Genomic DNA, 15,396 nt, shown 5'->3' on the forward strand with positions numbered 1-15,396 from the left:
TGTTTTTAGTGGCTATATCTGCTTAGAGAATTGGCCCATCTCCCTCTACACAGTTTTCCATGAAAAAGTATCTCTGGCCACATAGCTTACTTTTACCCAAGGTAACCGTGGACTCTGATATTGATCAGGCCATTTACCTACCAGTTTTTTACCCTAATATTCATCTGACAAAGGAGGCGGCAGCCCTTATGCTTTAGACATCAGGAGAGAATTGAATTTTTAGTTGGAAAGGACGAAATCCGTTAGGGCCTCTCCCAGGCTCTTGCACAGTTGGAATTAAAGGGGCCCCTCTTTCTACCCAAAGACTCTCTAAGTGGATTTCTGGTTGTATCCCCTCCTTCTGTGAGGCTGTTAATGTTCAGTCTCCTTTTAGGGTTATAGCCTATTCCACTAGATTTCAGTCAGCCTCCATCACTCTGCTGAGAGGTTCTTATTGAAAAAAATATGCAAAGTTGCCACATGGTCTTTGGTCCATACCATCTCAAAACTTTATGCCTTAGTACACACCTCCTAGGGGAGACACTGCCTTTGGGTCAGCAGTTCTGCAAAAAGTCTTAGATCAGGCTCTAAAGTATCCACCTTCTTTAGGGAACAGTGCTTGGGAGTTAAGTGAAGGTACTCCTGGAGGAATTCTGTGAACAGAATTTCACGCACGCACACCCACTCCTCCCGGCTGAGACTGGCTCCCCACATCACGCTGTGCAGGCAGGCTGCAGTTCCTGGGTTTCTGCTTGGTCACATGGTGCAGGCAGGCCCGCCCCTTTCCTCCGTGGCAGCTGCTAGAGCCTGCAAGCTGCACCCCACAGGGACAGGCAGGAGCAACAGCTGGGAGCTGCAGGGAGGGGCCACTGCTTTCTGGGAGAGGAGACTGAGGATTGGGTGGGAGCTTGCAGGGGAGAAGTGTGACTGGAGCTGTTCCAGGGGCGGCTGAACGGTTGAATTGTGCGTGTCCCCTTTCCTTTCCCCCCCCCCCCCCCCCAATCAGCAAGTACAAGTCATCTCTGCCCTGCAGGACAGTAATGAAGCTGTGTGGAGCGGAGCCTGTGGCTGGGCTCTAGAGGCAGTGTGCGCAGGTCTGAACCAGGGGGCCCTGTGCAGCCCACTCCAGCACCCTCAAATACCTTCTCCAAGTACACACCCTACCCCTCCAGCTCCCCCCAAATACCCTCTACAGCTCCCCCTCCCTCCAGCAGTGTTCTCTATTTGGGAACTTGAAACATGGTAACCCTGAGGAAGTAAGGTGAAAAAAATGAGAATTGACTAAAAGACCAGAGGGACAGAGTTCCCCCCCAAGGATGTGCCCTGCTGGCACATGTAACACACCCAGACTGAGGGGCCTGACAAAAGCATAACAGAGAAATAAGAACTGGGTTGTTGTACGGGTTTCTTTAACTCTCTTCTCATGGGAGAATCTTTTTTGTTGCCTGTATTGTTACAGACATACTTGCTGATAGGTATTTTGAAATAGATTACCAGAATAATTGAAACTGGTGTGATTATATTGTGGTGTTTTGACACAGAAAATATACAGAATTTTGCAGAATTGTTGATTTTTTGATACAGAATCCCCCCCCGGAGTATGAAGTGGAGTACCCAAGGGTTATTGGAATTTGAATAACTTTCTAACACTGGGTATGGATAAAGACAAGTTGCTGTAAAAGTCCAGATAATTCCATCTCCTCCCCTTTGTCCCCAAATACAAAACCACTTGTGTTAATTTTGTCCTTATTTTGTAACAGAGGACATTCTTCCTTCTCTACACTTTTTTCAAAGAAGTGAAGTTAATGAATTGACTTCTCAGTAAATTACGTAGTTGTGGTGCACCTGGTGCCAAGCTGTTATCTTCCATTAGTTTGAAGGCATTTAGCATTTGGACTGGGTAAGGCAAAACCCTGGAGTAGTTCAAAATAGAACACAGCAGATGACCCTAAGAGGCGGAATTGGAAAACAAAGATTTAGATCAGTCCAGTGGAGTGTTCTGCTATGTAACTGGTCAATCCAGTATGAGATTGGTCCTCAGACGTTTCAGACTAATACTTTATTGGATCTAAAAATACATAAATCGAGCAGGCTGTTTTATTGTAGCTCAGTTTAGTTGAATTATTGCTTATGATCGCTCTTCATTCCTGCACTTAGAAGTCAGATAGGAGGTTAAAGAAAGGGTGGTGAGTTCAAGTAATGATGGCATTATAGAAAGCAGACTGGGTGCAGCAGAGGGAGAAAGTGTTTGTCTCAAGTAGGAGAAAAAGATAAATGCACAAACTTCTCTAAGTTTCTCTTCCCTTCCACCCTTTTTTTTCTCAATTTCAGCATCACAGGATGCAGAGAGCAGTGCAACAACTACCACTGCAGGAGCTGGAGTTTTTAAGATGGGACGATTTCAGGTAGAAAAATGTTACTTTGTAGATTTACTCTGTGGCCAGGGCATTGATCAAGGAATCTCACTTTCTGTTATGGCAACGCAGTAGGGCCCAGATTTTTCAAGGTATTTAGGCATTGCTCCACTCAGCATTGCAATGCCCACCTGATTTTTGGACCCTAAATATCCTTTTCAGAAGTGGTTTAGGCACATAGGTGCCTAAACCACCTTTGAAAAGGAGATTTAGTTTCGTGAACCAGTAGGGCATTGCAACACTGAGTGAAGCAGTGCCTAAATACCTTGAAGAATCTTGCCCGCCTTAATTGGTACCAGCTCCTGGCGCACCATTTTACTGGGAGGAATTGCCAGTATCGAGTCTGACATGAATTCATCTTTCTATTCATGAACTCTACTCCCAATCAGGGTTAATATCACACTTTTATTGCAGCATTTTCTGGTTTGTGACCTTGGCATTCTGAGACAACTGAAGCCTTGAAATAAGTCTTAATTATGTGTTGACTTTGCTATTAGTAGTCCAGATCTTTAAGGTTAGCCACATGATGGCTAATATGACATTGGTGCAGTCTGGTGTATCATTCTCTCAGTAAAATTTCTTCACAACCAAACTTAAAGATGTAGTTCTTGGAAGAACAGACGTGGGTGTGTATCAAACAAGCTGAGATGGCTTAGATCCAGACCAGATGACATTTAGCCTGCCTTTACCTAGAACTCTGGGATGAGTGGATATGTGGCCAGGAAAAGGAGAAGACAACTTGTGTTGCTTTGCTGTGCTCAAGGCAGCTGGTTACTCTTCCCAGTTTGACATGTTTCTGACCATAGAGGTCAGCTAGAGCCTGTCACACACATTGCTGTGAAGGGTTCAGAATGCTGTGCTCACTTAGTGTTTCCATCACTTCTAGGTGTCTGTGGCAGTGGATAATGTACTGAGAGAGAGTGACAGTAAACCTGAAGAAACTAAGCCTGTGCATTTTGAGACAAGCTCCTCTGATTCATCTTTGTCTGGCAGCAGTCCAGAGAGTACGCTTGTGAAGCAGACGTCCAATGGGACAACAGAGGCTACCACCGGTACCTCCTTCGATGTGACAGATGTTGTTTCCCAGACATTTCCTGCCATACAATTGCCATCAGAGGCTGGGCAGCCAACTAAAGTTGGGCGCTTTCAAGTGACGACAACAGACCAAGTGGGTCGTTTTTCTGTGTCCAGAACTCAAGATGAGGTCACCTGTTTGGAGAGCGAACCCCCAATGACTCTTCCTCTTTCTGTGGATTCAGAACCAGTTTCTCCTCCACCTATGACTCCAAAGAAAGAGGTGCCAGAGTTGATGGAGCCAAGGCAGTCTCCGCTTATGAATGGGCCATCATCTGATCTGGAGGCTGCCTTCCTGAGTGGAGCGGCTCAGGAACTGGATGATGGCTCAGGTAGCCCAGACTCTCTCCAACCACTGGGTTCAAAGATCAGTCTCCCCATCCAAAGCTTTAGCAACTCATTGAATTCTTCCTACATGAGCAGCGACGAGTCAGATATTGAAGATGAAGACTTGAAATCAGAGCTACGCCGGTTGCGGGAAAAGTAAGATTTCTTCTTTGAGAATGATTGTGTGAACTGTAACAGTTGCTTAGTCTGAATTTCTCCTCTGTATGGCAGGTCAGAGTGCTCATAAAGGAAAGAGGAAAAAGGACTGATTTTTAGAATGAGCCTCTGTTAAATATCATAAGCCGGTTTGATTATAAGTCGACCCCCCCTACCCTCAAGATGGATAAATAAAAATGGAAAATTTTTATAACCCATTCATAAGCCGACCCTATAATTCAGGGGTCAGCAAACTTTGGCTCCCAGGCCATCAGGATAAGCCGCTGGTGGGCCAAGATGGTTTTGTTTACGTCGAGCGTCCGCAGGCACAGAGGTAAACCTAAGTGAACAAAGTGTCCCAGCGCACCAGCTGCTTACCCTGACAGGCTGGGACAGCAACTTGTGGGAAATTTTTTGTAGGGAGAAGCTGGGAGTCAGAGGAGTAACCCCTGTGACCACCCCCCACATGATCCCAACCCTAGCCCGGGACCCCACACTCTCCCCATCCCATCCCTTCCCAACTTATCTGGGGAGGGCCAGGGGAGGATGTCTCTGGCCTGGCCGCAGCCTGCTCCGATGGCCTGGGTGGCGTGGCCACAGCCTGCCAGCCCCGGATCTGCAGCTGCTTCAGAGGCTAGGGGGAGGGCGGCATGGCCAGAAGTGGAGAGACTCTGGCCCCGCCTCTTCCCTTCTGGCTCTGCTGGCTGTGCTGCCTCTCCTTGCACCCTCTGTTGGCGGGAGGGGTTGTGTCCCACCTCTCCCTCTATATCCATTCATAAGCTAACCCTCTTCTCTGGTGCTTCCCTTTTTTACTAAACAAATTCGGCTTATGAATGAGTATATACGGTATTTTTCTGTAGTAATTGCCCATTTTCACATAGGGTAAAATTAGTTTACTGATAAATGAATGTGATGGTTCTTCTTCGAGAGTTGCTCATATCTATTCCAGTTAAGTGTGTGTGTGCCACATGCACAGTCTTTGGAAAGTTTTTCCCCTAGCAGCACCCTTTCTGTTGGCTGTGGAGCACCCTGGAATGGTGCCTTTCATGGTGCTCAATATATGATCCTGCTGACCCAGTGCCGCCTCAGTTCCTTCTTACTGCCAGTAATGGTCGTTGGAACTGCAGTGACTTGCTCAGCAAGCTCTCCTCATTTTCCCCAGCTTTCAGTTTAGTTTAGTTTGCAGTTTATTCCTAGCCTTGTTAAGCTTTGTTTTAATGTTTTTGGTTGTTACAGCAGATAGCAGTTGGGAGTGGGGGGTCTTCCCCTTTGCCCTGACCATGTTCCCTGCTGGGACTCAGAGTATGCCTAAGTCTCAAGAGTTCAAACCCTGCAAGTCCTGCAACAAGACCATGATAACGGGCAACCCCCACAACGCTTGCTTTAAGTGTTTGGGGGAAGCACACCAAGCGGACAGGTGCAGGATTTGTTAAACGTTTCACTTCGGAACAAAAAAGCAGTGAGATTTTTGCCTCAAGCAGCCCCTTATGAAGGCGGCACTTAGACTGCAACCTACATCGGCACGGCAATACCCGGCATCAGGCTCATGGGTGTGCAGTGCCCTAGCAGCAGTGGTAGAAGTGGCACTGTGGAAGGACTCTGGGAGAGACCCGTGACTCTGCCACTCACTGGCACCAAAACCAGCAGGATTGACCCAGCACTGGTCCCATTCCCTGATGCAGCAGTGGCACTGGAAGCAGGGGAGGAGCGGATCTCAGACTCAAAAATGCACCCCTTTGGAGCTGGCCAATGGGGCACATCCCAGAGAGGAGCACCCAGGGACGAAGACTTTGGAGCAAGTACCATTGACTTTTGTGCCCCACAAGGGGGACCATTGAGTCTGGTGCCATTGGATTCCCTAAGTCAGATCATTGGAGTGGATGGCAATTCCACCTCCTCAGACACCTTTGAGGCTGTGAGTGACCTCATTGCCATGACTGCACCACGGTTCTCGGTCCTTCGAGCCAAGCCTCTGGTACCAGAACATGTGGCACTGTCTTGAGGCAAATCAGCGATGCTTCGTCCCTCAGCACTGCCAGTGGAATCCCTCTGCATGGCTCCAGGTCATGCCAGTGCTCTCAATCGTGACACTGATCCCCATCATGCAGCAGGTCCCACTCCTGGCACCAGTTATCCCGGCATTGGTCAGCTTCGCGGCACCACTCAGCACCACCCTGGCTGTTGCGGTCCCAGTCCCCATCTTCGGACTCAAAGACCGGGTCTAGGTACTCAGTGGGGCCAGCACCAGTCAGGCCGTGGAAGGGCTGAGGTGAGGGCAGGGCTGTGGCCTGTGCAGTGGCAGAGCCCAGCGCAGTGCCTATCTTGGACCCCGTGGGCATACCACCAGGCCCAGGGTGCCCAATCCAAAGGTTCCTGTTTGGCCTCTGAACTGTGGGTGCTGGAGGCATCAGCCAGTCGCCCCACCCCTAGCGGTGCTGAGGAGGTACTGGTTGCACTACCTGCCCTGGAACCAACTCCAGTTCCTGAGCCTGATCCAGGTATGGTTGGCCCTGACAGAGAGGCGGACAGGAGGCCCCTGGAGACCAAGAGGGTCAGGAAGACCCGGTTCCCCCATTAGCTGCCGCTTCATCCTCCCTGGATGAAGCGTTTGCAGGCACTTCCATCTCTGGATTGCCTCCCATAGACAGCCGTGCCCACCACGACCTCCTTCGTAGGGTAGCACAAAATATGGGCCTGCATGTCGAGGAGGTGGTGGAGTCAGAGGATCCGATGGTTGACATCTTAGCCCTGGAAGTCTTGTTGAGAGTGGCTGTACCCCTCATCAAGACTGTACAGGCCAATACTAAGACCATTTGGCAGACCCTGGCCTCCATCCCTCCTATCGCAAAGGGTGTGGAGAGGAAGTATTTTGTCCCATCTAAGGGGTACAAATATCTCTTCACACACCTACAGCTTTGCTCATTGGTGGTGGCTGCAGTAAATGAAAAGGAGAGGTAGGGACAACAAGCTCCAGCGCCTAAGTCCAAGGACACCAAGCACCTAGATTTATTCGGGTGCAAAGTGTATTCCATGGTGGGGCTGCAACTCAGGATTGCCAACCAGCAGGCAGTTCTGAGTAAATAACAGCTTCAACTCCTGGAACTCAATGCTCAAGTTTAAGGAGCTGGTGCCAACAGATCCATGGAGGAGTTTGGAGTGATAGTGGAGGAGGGCAAGGCAGTGGAACGGACCTCTTTACAAGCCTCACTGGATGCTGCAAACTCAGTGGCATGCACCTTGTCCTCTGGTATTGCCATGAGGCATAGCTCATGGCTGCAGGCCTCGAGACTGCTGCCTAAGATTCAACAGACCATGTAGGACCTGCCTTTTGATGGGGCAGGTCTGTTTGCAGAGCAGACTGACTCTAGAGGGGGAAGGGTTGCTCAGTGGTTTGAGCATTGGCCTGCTAAAGCCAGGGTGAGAGTTCAGTCGCTGAGGGGGCCATTTAGGGATCGGGGCAAAAATCTGTCTGGGGATTGGTCCTGCTTTGAGCAGGGGGTTGGATTAGATGTCCTCCTGAGGTCCCTTCCAACCCTGATATTCTATGATTCTAGGCTGCATAGCGTAAAGAACCCCAGGGCTACCATGAAATCCTTGGGTACGTATACCCCAGCAACCCAACGTAAATATTTCAAGCTTCAGCAGCAGCAGCGCTGCTATCCTCCTCGGCTGAGGCAGGACTTTTATAGCAAGGGGGACAAGAATGGCAGACACAAGCCTTCCCACCCCCTGCCCGGGCAGGGCCAGGGCCAGGGCCCAGGCCCGACTAAACCATTGTCTGGTTCAAAGCAGGCTTTCTGAAGGTGAACCTGAGGACAGCACACCAGCCGCAATTCTGGATCCTTCCCTGTCTGTCTTGAATCATCTGTCCCACTTCTACTGTGCTTGGGCCCAAATAACTTTGGACTGCTGGATTCTCTGTACCATAGAAGCAGGATATTCTCTCCAATTCTGCTCCTACCCTCCCTTCCCTATCCCTCTTCAGGGAACCCTTTTCACAAGCAAGTTGGTTCTTCAGGATCTATGGGGCAAGGGATTCTATTCCCAATACTTCTTAATCCCCAAAGCCAAGCTGTGGGGGAGGGTCTCAGACCCATTCTAAGTCTGTGAGGACTCAAGTTCATGGTAAAGTTGAAGTTCCACATGGTCTTCCTGGGTACAATTATGCTGTCTCTGGATCTGGGAGACTGATATGCCGCCCTCGGCATGAAAGACGCGTGCTTCCATATAGCTATTCAGCCTGCACACAGATGGTTCCTACAATTTACCGTCCTTCCATTTGGCATCTCAGCAGCCTCCAGAGTGTTCACCGAGTGCATGTTGGTCATGGCTGCATTGCAGCATTGGAGGCAGGTGCAGATATACCCTACCTTAATGACTGGCTGCTCAGGAGCTGTACCAGGGACAGGTGGACTCTCCAGTCTGATTGGTCAGATCCACATTTGAGAGACTGGGTCTCCTCCTCAACTTCAACAAGTCAGCCTTGTCACTGACCCCAAGAATAGAGTTCATCGGGGTGTTGTTAGACTCAGTTCAGGCAAGAGCACTTTTGCCAGAGTCCAAGCCATGACAGACATCATTCAAGGCCTCAGGCAATATCTTACCACTGTAGCAAGGGGATGCATGAGTCTTCTCGGCCACATGGCAGCCTGCACTTTTATGACCCAGCATGCTAAATTGAGGCTCAGACCTCTACAGGTGTGGCTCACTTCGGCCTATCACCCAAGAGGTGAGAGCCTGAATTCAGTGATTATGATGCCGGGACAGGTGCCAGGTCCCTTCGATGGTGGCTCCACCCTCGGACAGTGTGCGAAGGAGTCCCTTTCAAAAGCCCTCCTTGTCCTTAGTAATGGATGTGTCAGCTCTGGGATGGGGAGTGCATTTGGGAGCCCTCCAAACACAGGGCCTTTGGTTGCAGGACTAGCTCGCCCTCCATATCAACATCAAGGAGCTGAGGGCAGTGGGACTAGCGTGCCAGACCTCTCAGGACTGACCACAAGGTCAATGCGTAGCAGTTCTGACAACACCACTGTCTTGTTTTACATCAACAAGCAGGGTGGAGCCTATTCCTCTCCTCTACGTTGGGAAGCCCTCTGGCTGTGGGAGTTTTGCATAGCCCACACCATTCACATGGAAGCATCCTATCTACCAGGAGTTCAGAACGTGCTGGCGGACCACCTCAGCGGGTCCTTCTGCAATCATGAGTGATCCATCTGCCCGGATGTCATACGTGCCATCTTCCAAAGGTGGGGGTGTCATCATGTCAATCTGTTCAACACCCGGAGCAACAAAGTGCCCAATAGTTCTGCTCCTTCCAGAAACACAGCCCAGGCTCAATCACGGATGCATTTCTGCTGCCCTGGAAGGCCACCTGCTCTGCACCTTTCCCCCCATTCCCTCTTGTGCACAAGATCCTACTCAAAGGTCTGCAGGGACAGGGTAGAGAGAATTCTGGCGGCACTAGCATGGCCTCGACAACATTGGTGCACCACACTCCTGGAATTGTCAGGGGATGCCTCGACTATGTTGCTTCTCCTATCTGAACTGATCATTCAGGTCCATGGTAGTCTTCATCACCCCAACCTGCAGTCCCTCCATCTCATGGCTTGGAAGCTTCATGGAGGAGCCCCATGGAGTTTCTGTGCTCAGAATAGCTAAGGGAGGTCCTACTTGGCAGCAGGAAGCTCCCACCTAGAGCCACATATCTGGCAAAGTTTGAAACATTTACTTGTTGGTGTGACTAGCATCATACATTCCCTTTTCAGGCACCTATACCTCTTATCTTAGAGCACCTTCTGTGCCTGAAACGGCAAGGCTTGGCAGTGTCCTCCATAAAGGTACACCTTGCTGCTATTTTGGCTTTCCACCTGGGAGCGTCTGGATGCTCCATTTTCGCCAACTCCATGGTTGGCCAGTTCCTCAAGGGTCTGGAAGAGCTGCATTCCCAGATCAGACAGCCTGTCCCCATGTGGGACCTTAACCTGGTCCTCTCCAGGCTAATGGGGTCCCCATTTGAACCACTGGCGACTTGCTCCCTTCTTTGTCCGTTGTGGAAGGTTGCCTTTCTGGTCACCATTACATCATCAAGGAGGGTGTCTGAGTTAAAGGCCCTTACCTTAGACCCACCTTATACGGTTTTCCACAGGGATAAGATGCAACTCAGACCTCACCTGGTCTGTCTTCCTATGGTTGTGTCACACTTCCACGTTAGTCAGAACATTTTCCTTCCTGCTTTTTATCCTAAGCCTCATTCCAGTAGCCATGAGCAGAGACTGCACTCCCTGGATGTTAGGCAAGCACTAGTCTTCTATATCAAGCGCAGGAAGTCGAACTAGTTGTTCATAGCACTGGCAGACCGGATAAAAGGACTCCCGCTCCCATCTCCAAGAATATCTTCCTGGATCACGTCGTGCATCTGCACATGCTACGAGCTGGCCAAATTAACAGCCCCGGCTCTTACTGCACAGTCCATGAGGACTCAGGCTTCATAAGCTATGTTCCTGGCTCAGGTCCCGATACAAGAAATCTGTGGAGTAGCAACTTGGTCCTCAGTACATAGATCACCTCACTACACCATCATCTGGCATGCCAGAGATGATGCAGCTTTCACAGAGCAGTGCTCTAATCAGTGATTCCATAACTCTGACCCCACTGCCTAGGTAAGGCTTGGGAATCGGTATGAGCAATCACTTGAAGAAAAAACGGTTACCCTCTGGTAACAGTTGTTCTTCAAGATGTGTTACTCCTATCCATTCAAAACCCACCAACCCTCCTCTCTGTCGGAGTATCCAGCAAGGAGGAACTGAGGTGGTGTAGGGTCATATATTGAGCGCCATAAAGGCGCCACTCCAGGGGGCTCCACAGCCAACCCGACGGGTGCTGCTAGGGGAAAAACTTTCCGACTACTGCACGTGGTGCGCACACACCTAATTGGAATGGACATGAGCAACACATGTCGGAAGAATAATAGTTACGAGGTAACTTTTTTCTGTAAATACACACACAAACTTTTTATGCTCAGTTTTAACAGATATCTCTTGTGTATAAATGTGTGTCACAAGTTGACCTAGTCAGGTGCCAGTGTCTCCTTTGAAAATGGAACTTAAGTTCCAAAACCACCTAAGGGCACTTGAAAATGTTATCCTGAGCCCATAGGGATAGGGACAAAGATGTCAGAGAAAACTGAGCTGCTTGTGTTCTTGTTATTTTCTAAGATAGGCTAGACTTCCTGCATAAGTGCCTGTGAAGAACACCCACCCATGTACGTGTGTGTGTATGTGCATATTTTTAAGGATAGCTGGCAGTTTTAGATCTTGTACATATAAAACATCAGAAGAATCTGAGACAATACCAAGCCTAGTGGAAATTTCAAAGTACTCGTGTCTTAGGAAAGTTACAATTCCTATAAGGGGAATGAAGCAAGTGATTTTTGTGTGTGGGGCATCCAGCTTGCTAATTGTGGCCAAGATTTTCCATCCTCAGAAAGAAAGCCATTCAGTGGGATGGGACAGGACTGTTAAGTTCTTATTCATGCTTTTAACTCTTTAGGCACTATAAAGAGATCCAGGAGCTGCACAATCGCCAGAAGCAGGAAATTGAATTGCTGTACACCAAACTGGGAAAGGTCCCCCCTGCAGTAATCATCCCCCCAGCTGCTCCTCTCTCAGGGAGGAGGAGGAGACCTACTAAAGGAAAAGGCAGCAAATCCAGCCGCAGCAGCTCCCAGGGTAATAAGAGCCCTCAGCTGCTAGGTAAGGCACCCTCAGGTTTCCGTACCCAATGTGACACACAGCGTAAATTGTTTATTAGCACCTTTTTGATTCTGTCTAAACTCTTTTTACAATAGACCATGGTTCAAATAAGAGACAACGTACGTATTATTTCAACCCAGAGTAGGAAGAATATTAAATGTTTTTCGTATTATTTAATGTACAAATACAAAATAAGCCTTGAAAAATTGTTGGCACCTGCCACACTCTTCTGAAAACATGAATGTGCTACTGGCCACAAAAAGGTTGGGGACCACTGCTGTACTTGGTGGTATTTCTGTTCCTTTGACCCTTGTTGCAGATGTCTTTATTTTCTTTAATAGGTGCTTAATAGCACAGCATCTCGTTCTCAAAAAATGAGATTATAACTTCATTGAGATGAGTCTGCTGTGGAAGTGACTGCAATGTCACAAATTAAGCATCTCGTGTAATTACAGGATTAAATGAGGAAAAGGATGGATTTTGAGGGAAGCCATTCTTATTAAAACACACAGCAGTTTTCCTAACTAGCAACAGTAGTCAGAAAATTAGGTCCATGAAAATCAAAGTTCCTTCCCCAGCACATGCAAAAATCCCTCTAAAACCCTGTGAATGCCATTTAGCACATGGATGTGGGAAGGCCAGCATTGTGAATGGAAATATTTGCTGAAGTGGCTATGCTCAGGGCTGAGTCCAGAGGACACAGCAGGGCACATATCTTCAAGTGAATTTTCCTTCCACAAACTGCATCAGTGGTCTTTGTGAAATGGTTTGGTGGTCTGCCTAGCAATTTTAGCATTAATTGGCCTGCCTGTTAGTAGTCTCAGTGCAAAGACCAAAGATTGAATGGAAGTTCAGTACCCACTGTCCATTTTACTCACAGAAGAGGTCCCTCCAGGTCAAGGTGGTAGTGCATTGGCAGGGTATTTTGGGAAAACTTGCACTGTCTGTATCTCTTTTGTGGATAAGTGGGATTTTCTATCTCCAGTGCTGTCAGCTTCTCACATGACGACAACACCAAACTTTTTTTTTAAAAGATCGGATTTATAGGTGACACTCCCAAAGACTTGTTTAAATATTTCACTATTCTGAGAATGAGATGCAAAAATCCCTGCTGTTGTATCTTCTTTAGGGACTGTTACGTGAGCAGTGTATTCTGACCTAAAGGGCTCACAGAACAGAAGATGACTCTCTATACCAATGAATGAACTAAAACTACTATAGAACAGTATTTTGCTTTCAAAACAAGATTCTCGGTAATTGGCATCTTAAGTAATGACACCTTTTCTCCCCATGCTCCATCACCTGCACTGCGTAATTCTGCTCTTGCATGCAATGGAGGAGCTATCTTGACACTGAGGCAGAGCAGGGCTGTAATTAGAAGCCTTTCTAAAAAATGGTTATTCCAAATTCTGCTCCTGTCTCCTTTCTCAGCAACAGCAAAGTCCCCCTCTGTATCCTTTGATAAGGCAAGATAATCTAGATATAAGAATCTTGGCAAAAGGGTGAAGGCCCTTCCCTTGGATTTTCCTGCTGATCTTACATTCTCAGCATTTCTCCCTTATCACTCCTACAAGTCCCTCCCAGTGATAGATTTTAGTTCTAATTATTCACTGCAGATTTTTCCTGTTAAATCTCCCAAGCTCTAGACACACTTCCTTCTGTCCAATGGGAACAGTGGAAAAGCCTCTGAGGTGAGGTGGGGAAGCTGAATGTCTATATTGTCCCGTGTCCTGATTCTTATTTCTTTTTATAGGCAACCTGTCTTCTCAGAGTGCTCCCTCAGTCTTGCCCCCCCAGCAGACCCTTCATCCTCCTGGAAATGTCCCAGAGACTGGGCAGAACCATCTGTTACAGCCCCTTAAGCCATCTCCTTCTAGTGAGAACCTCTACTCTGCCTTCACCAGTGATGGCGCTGTTTCGGTACCAAGCCTTTCTGCACCAGGCCAAGGTAAGAACTTCTATGAAATTAATGCTAAGTCTTACACCAGGGAGTTATCAGCCTCACAATACAGTAGATTGACTTCAGGATATGGCCTGTGTTTAGAGACTGATCAGGGTGTTAGTCTCTCTTTGTGAGGCCCAGCCCACTATTTGCAGTTAGATTTCTAAGTTTTCAGGTTGGGAAAATCAGAGGTGAGGTAATGAGGGGGTAACATACTGCCCCTTCTGCTCTAATGACAGCACTGAAAGGTTAGAAAAACCTGAAGAGGCTGAAAAAAAATCCTTCAGAAAATGCAACTAACTCTGCAGTTCTATTGACTAAAAAATTCTGGAGATAAGGATGTAAAATATGAGCACACAGTGGAAGGGGGTAGTTAATAGCTCTTTTCCTTATAGCACCCAGATTGGGCATTAATCCGTCTGATAAGGTTTTAGAGCTTTAACTAGTCTCTGGAAGGCTCTGCTTGATATTTGGGGGCCTCCTTTCTTCCACTCATTAAAGATTGTTGGTCTATTTGTGTATTGCTTTATTCATTTCTATGATTGACAATTGTTCCATTTTTCCATATACACTATTTTACAAATACCCATTATAAATGTTCCCATGAGACGAGTTGAATGCAGCAGTCTCAACAAGCTGGTGGTGGTTTTGTTTGAATTAATGTGTGGAGTAAAATGTAGACATTGATAGGAGAAAAGGATCAATAAATAAAAGAATGGAAGATGGAAAGCTGCTCCTTCAGAAACCTTTCCTTCTGGGGATTCTCTTCCCTTTCTCCACTAACCTGTTTCAGAAATGTTGGGGCTACTAATGTGTAACTTCCTGTGTCCTGAAGTTGTGCAGTGTCTTATGTAATTGAGAGAATGCCTTTGCCAGGAGTTAGGCTGCACTCCACAGCTGAGTCTTATTCCTAATGGATTAGGTATTGGAAGGTAGCATTCTTTTAGCAAAAAACAAACTCGACCTATGAGTGGAGGAAGAGTCCTTTTTCCTTGTACTGTGTACATATCCCCTACTCCATCTCTTGAGGCTTGTTCTTGTGTGCCATGTTACTGCATTTCACCCATCCAACCTCAAGTTGCTAACGTCTTGTAGTTGTGTTCTGTCTCTTCTCTCCTCTCTCTGTTCTTCCCTCTCTTGTTTTATCACAGGCTGTGCGAAGTTTAACTGTGCATCTGAGCGGGTGATGTTCAAGCCTGGTGGCAGGAGGACCCGATTTCTGAGTACGCCCTGCTTGGCTCTTTGTGTGTAACACCTTTACTCCTTCTTTGTCTTCTTTTTTTTTTTTTTTTTTTCCTGCTGCTTGGATCTGATGTCTCATGCAGCCCATTCTCTTCTGCCTACTTGTATTCCCTCCACTTCATGGCTCTGCTTAATAGCTCTTAATACACCTTAGAAGTTTGGGTTCTCATGTTAAGTGTCTTGTTCAGTACAGACCTTAACAAGGGCCAAATAACTTAGATAAACTTTTAGGAAAACTTGTATGTGGGAAATAGTTGTTCTTCAAGGCATTAGCAGAGACTGGGAGGAGGAGGTCACAAGATATATGAATATATGGATCTTGCCTTGTGGTTTCAGTTATGATTGTTACAGATTGTACTTGTTGACACCAAGGAGACTTCTGGGGAAAAATCTGGTTCTCCTCAGTAGCACTGAGGGTGGCAGAGAGAGGGCTGCCCATTCCAAATTACAGCAATGGGGGTGTATGGTGTGTACTGTCTTTCCTAACAGAAAAAAGTAGCTGCCTTAATGA

At 47.6% G+C, this 15,396-nt stretch overlaps 1 protein-coding gene across 13 annotated transcripts in view; it reads left to right on the plus strand.

Annotated features, from left to right (window-relative positions):
• Positions 1–15,396, plus strand: part of WNK1 (WNK lysine deficient protein kinase 1) — a 178,061-nt gene that overhangs the window by 141,594 nt on the left and 21,071 nt on the right. For 9 of the 13 annotated variants that reach the window (XM_050917851.1, XM_050917889.1, XM_050917860.1 and 6 more), the window contains 5 exons: positions 2,311–2,384; positions 3,280–3,950; positions 11,499–11,701; positions 13,455–13,649; positions 14,795–14,887. In XM_050917851.1, coding sequence (XP_050773808.1) covers positions 2,311–2,384; positions 3,280–3,950; positions 11,499–11,701; positions 13,455–13,649; positions 14,795–14,887 — 1,236 coding nt within the window. The remainder of the gene's footprint in view (positions 1–2,310; positions 2,385–3,279; positions 3,951–11,498; positions 11,702–13,454; positions 13,650–14,794; positions 14,888–15,396) is intronic. The other 4 variants (XM_050917907.1, XM_050917841.1, XM_050917913.1 and 1 more) reach the window with 2 other exon arrangements.

This window comes from Gopherus flavomarginatus, chromosome 1 (genome assembly GCF_025201925.1).
Source record: "Gopherus flavomarginatus isolate rGopFla2 chromosome 1, rGopFla2.mat.asm, whole genome shotgun sequence".
Classification (NCBI taxonomy): domain Eukaryota; kingdom Metazoa; phylum Chordata; order Testudines; family Testudinidae; genus Gopherus; species Gopherus flavomarginatus.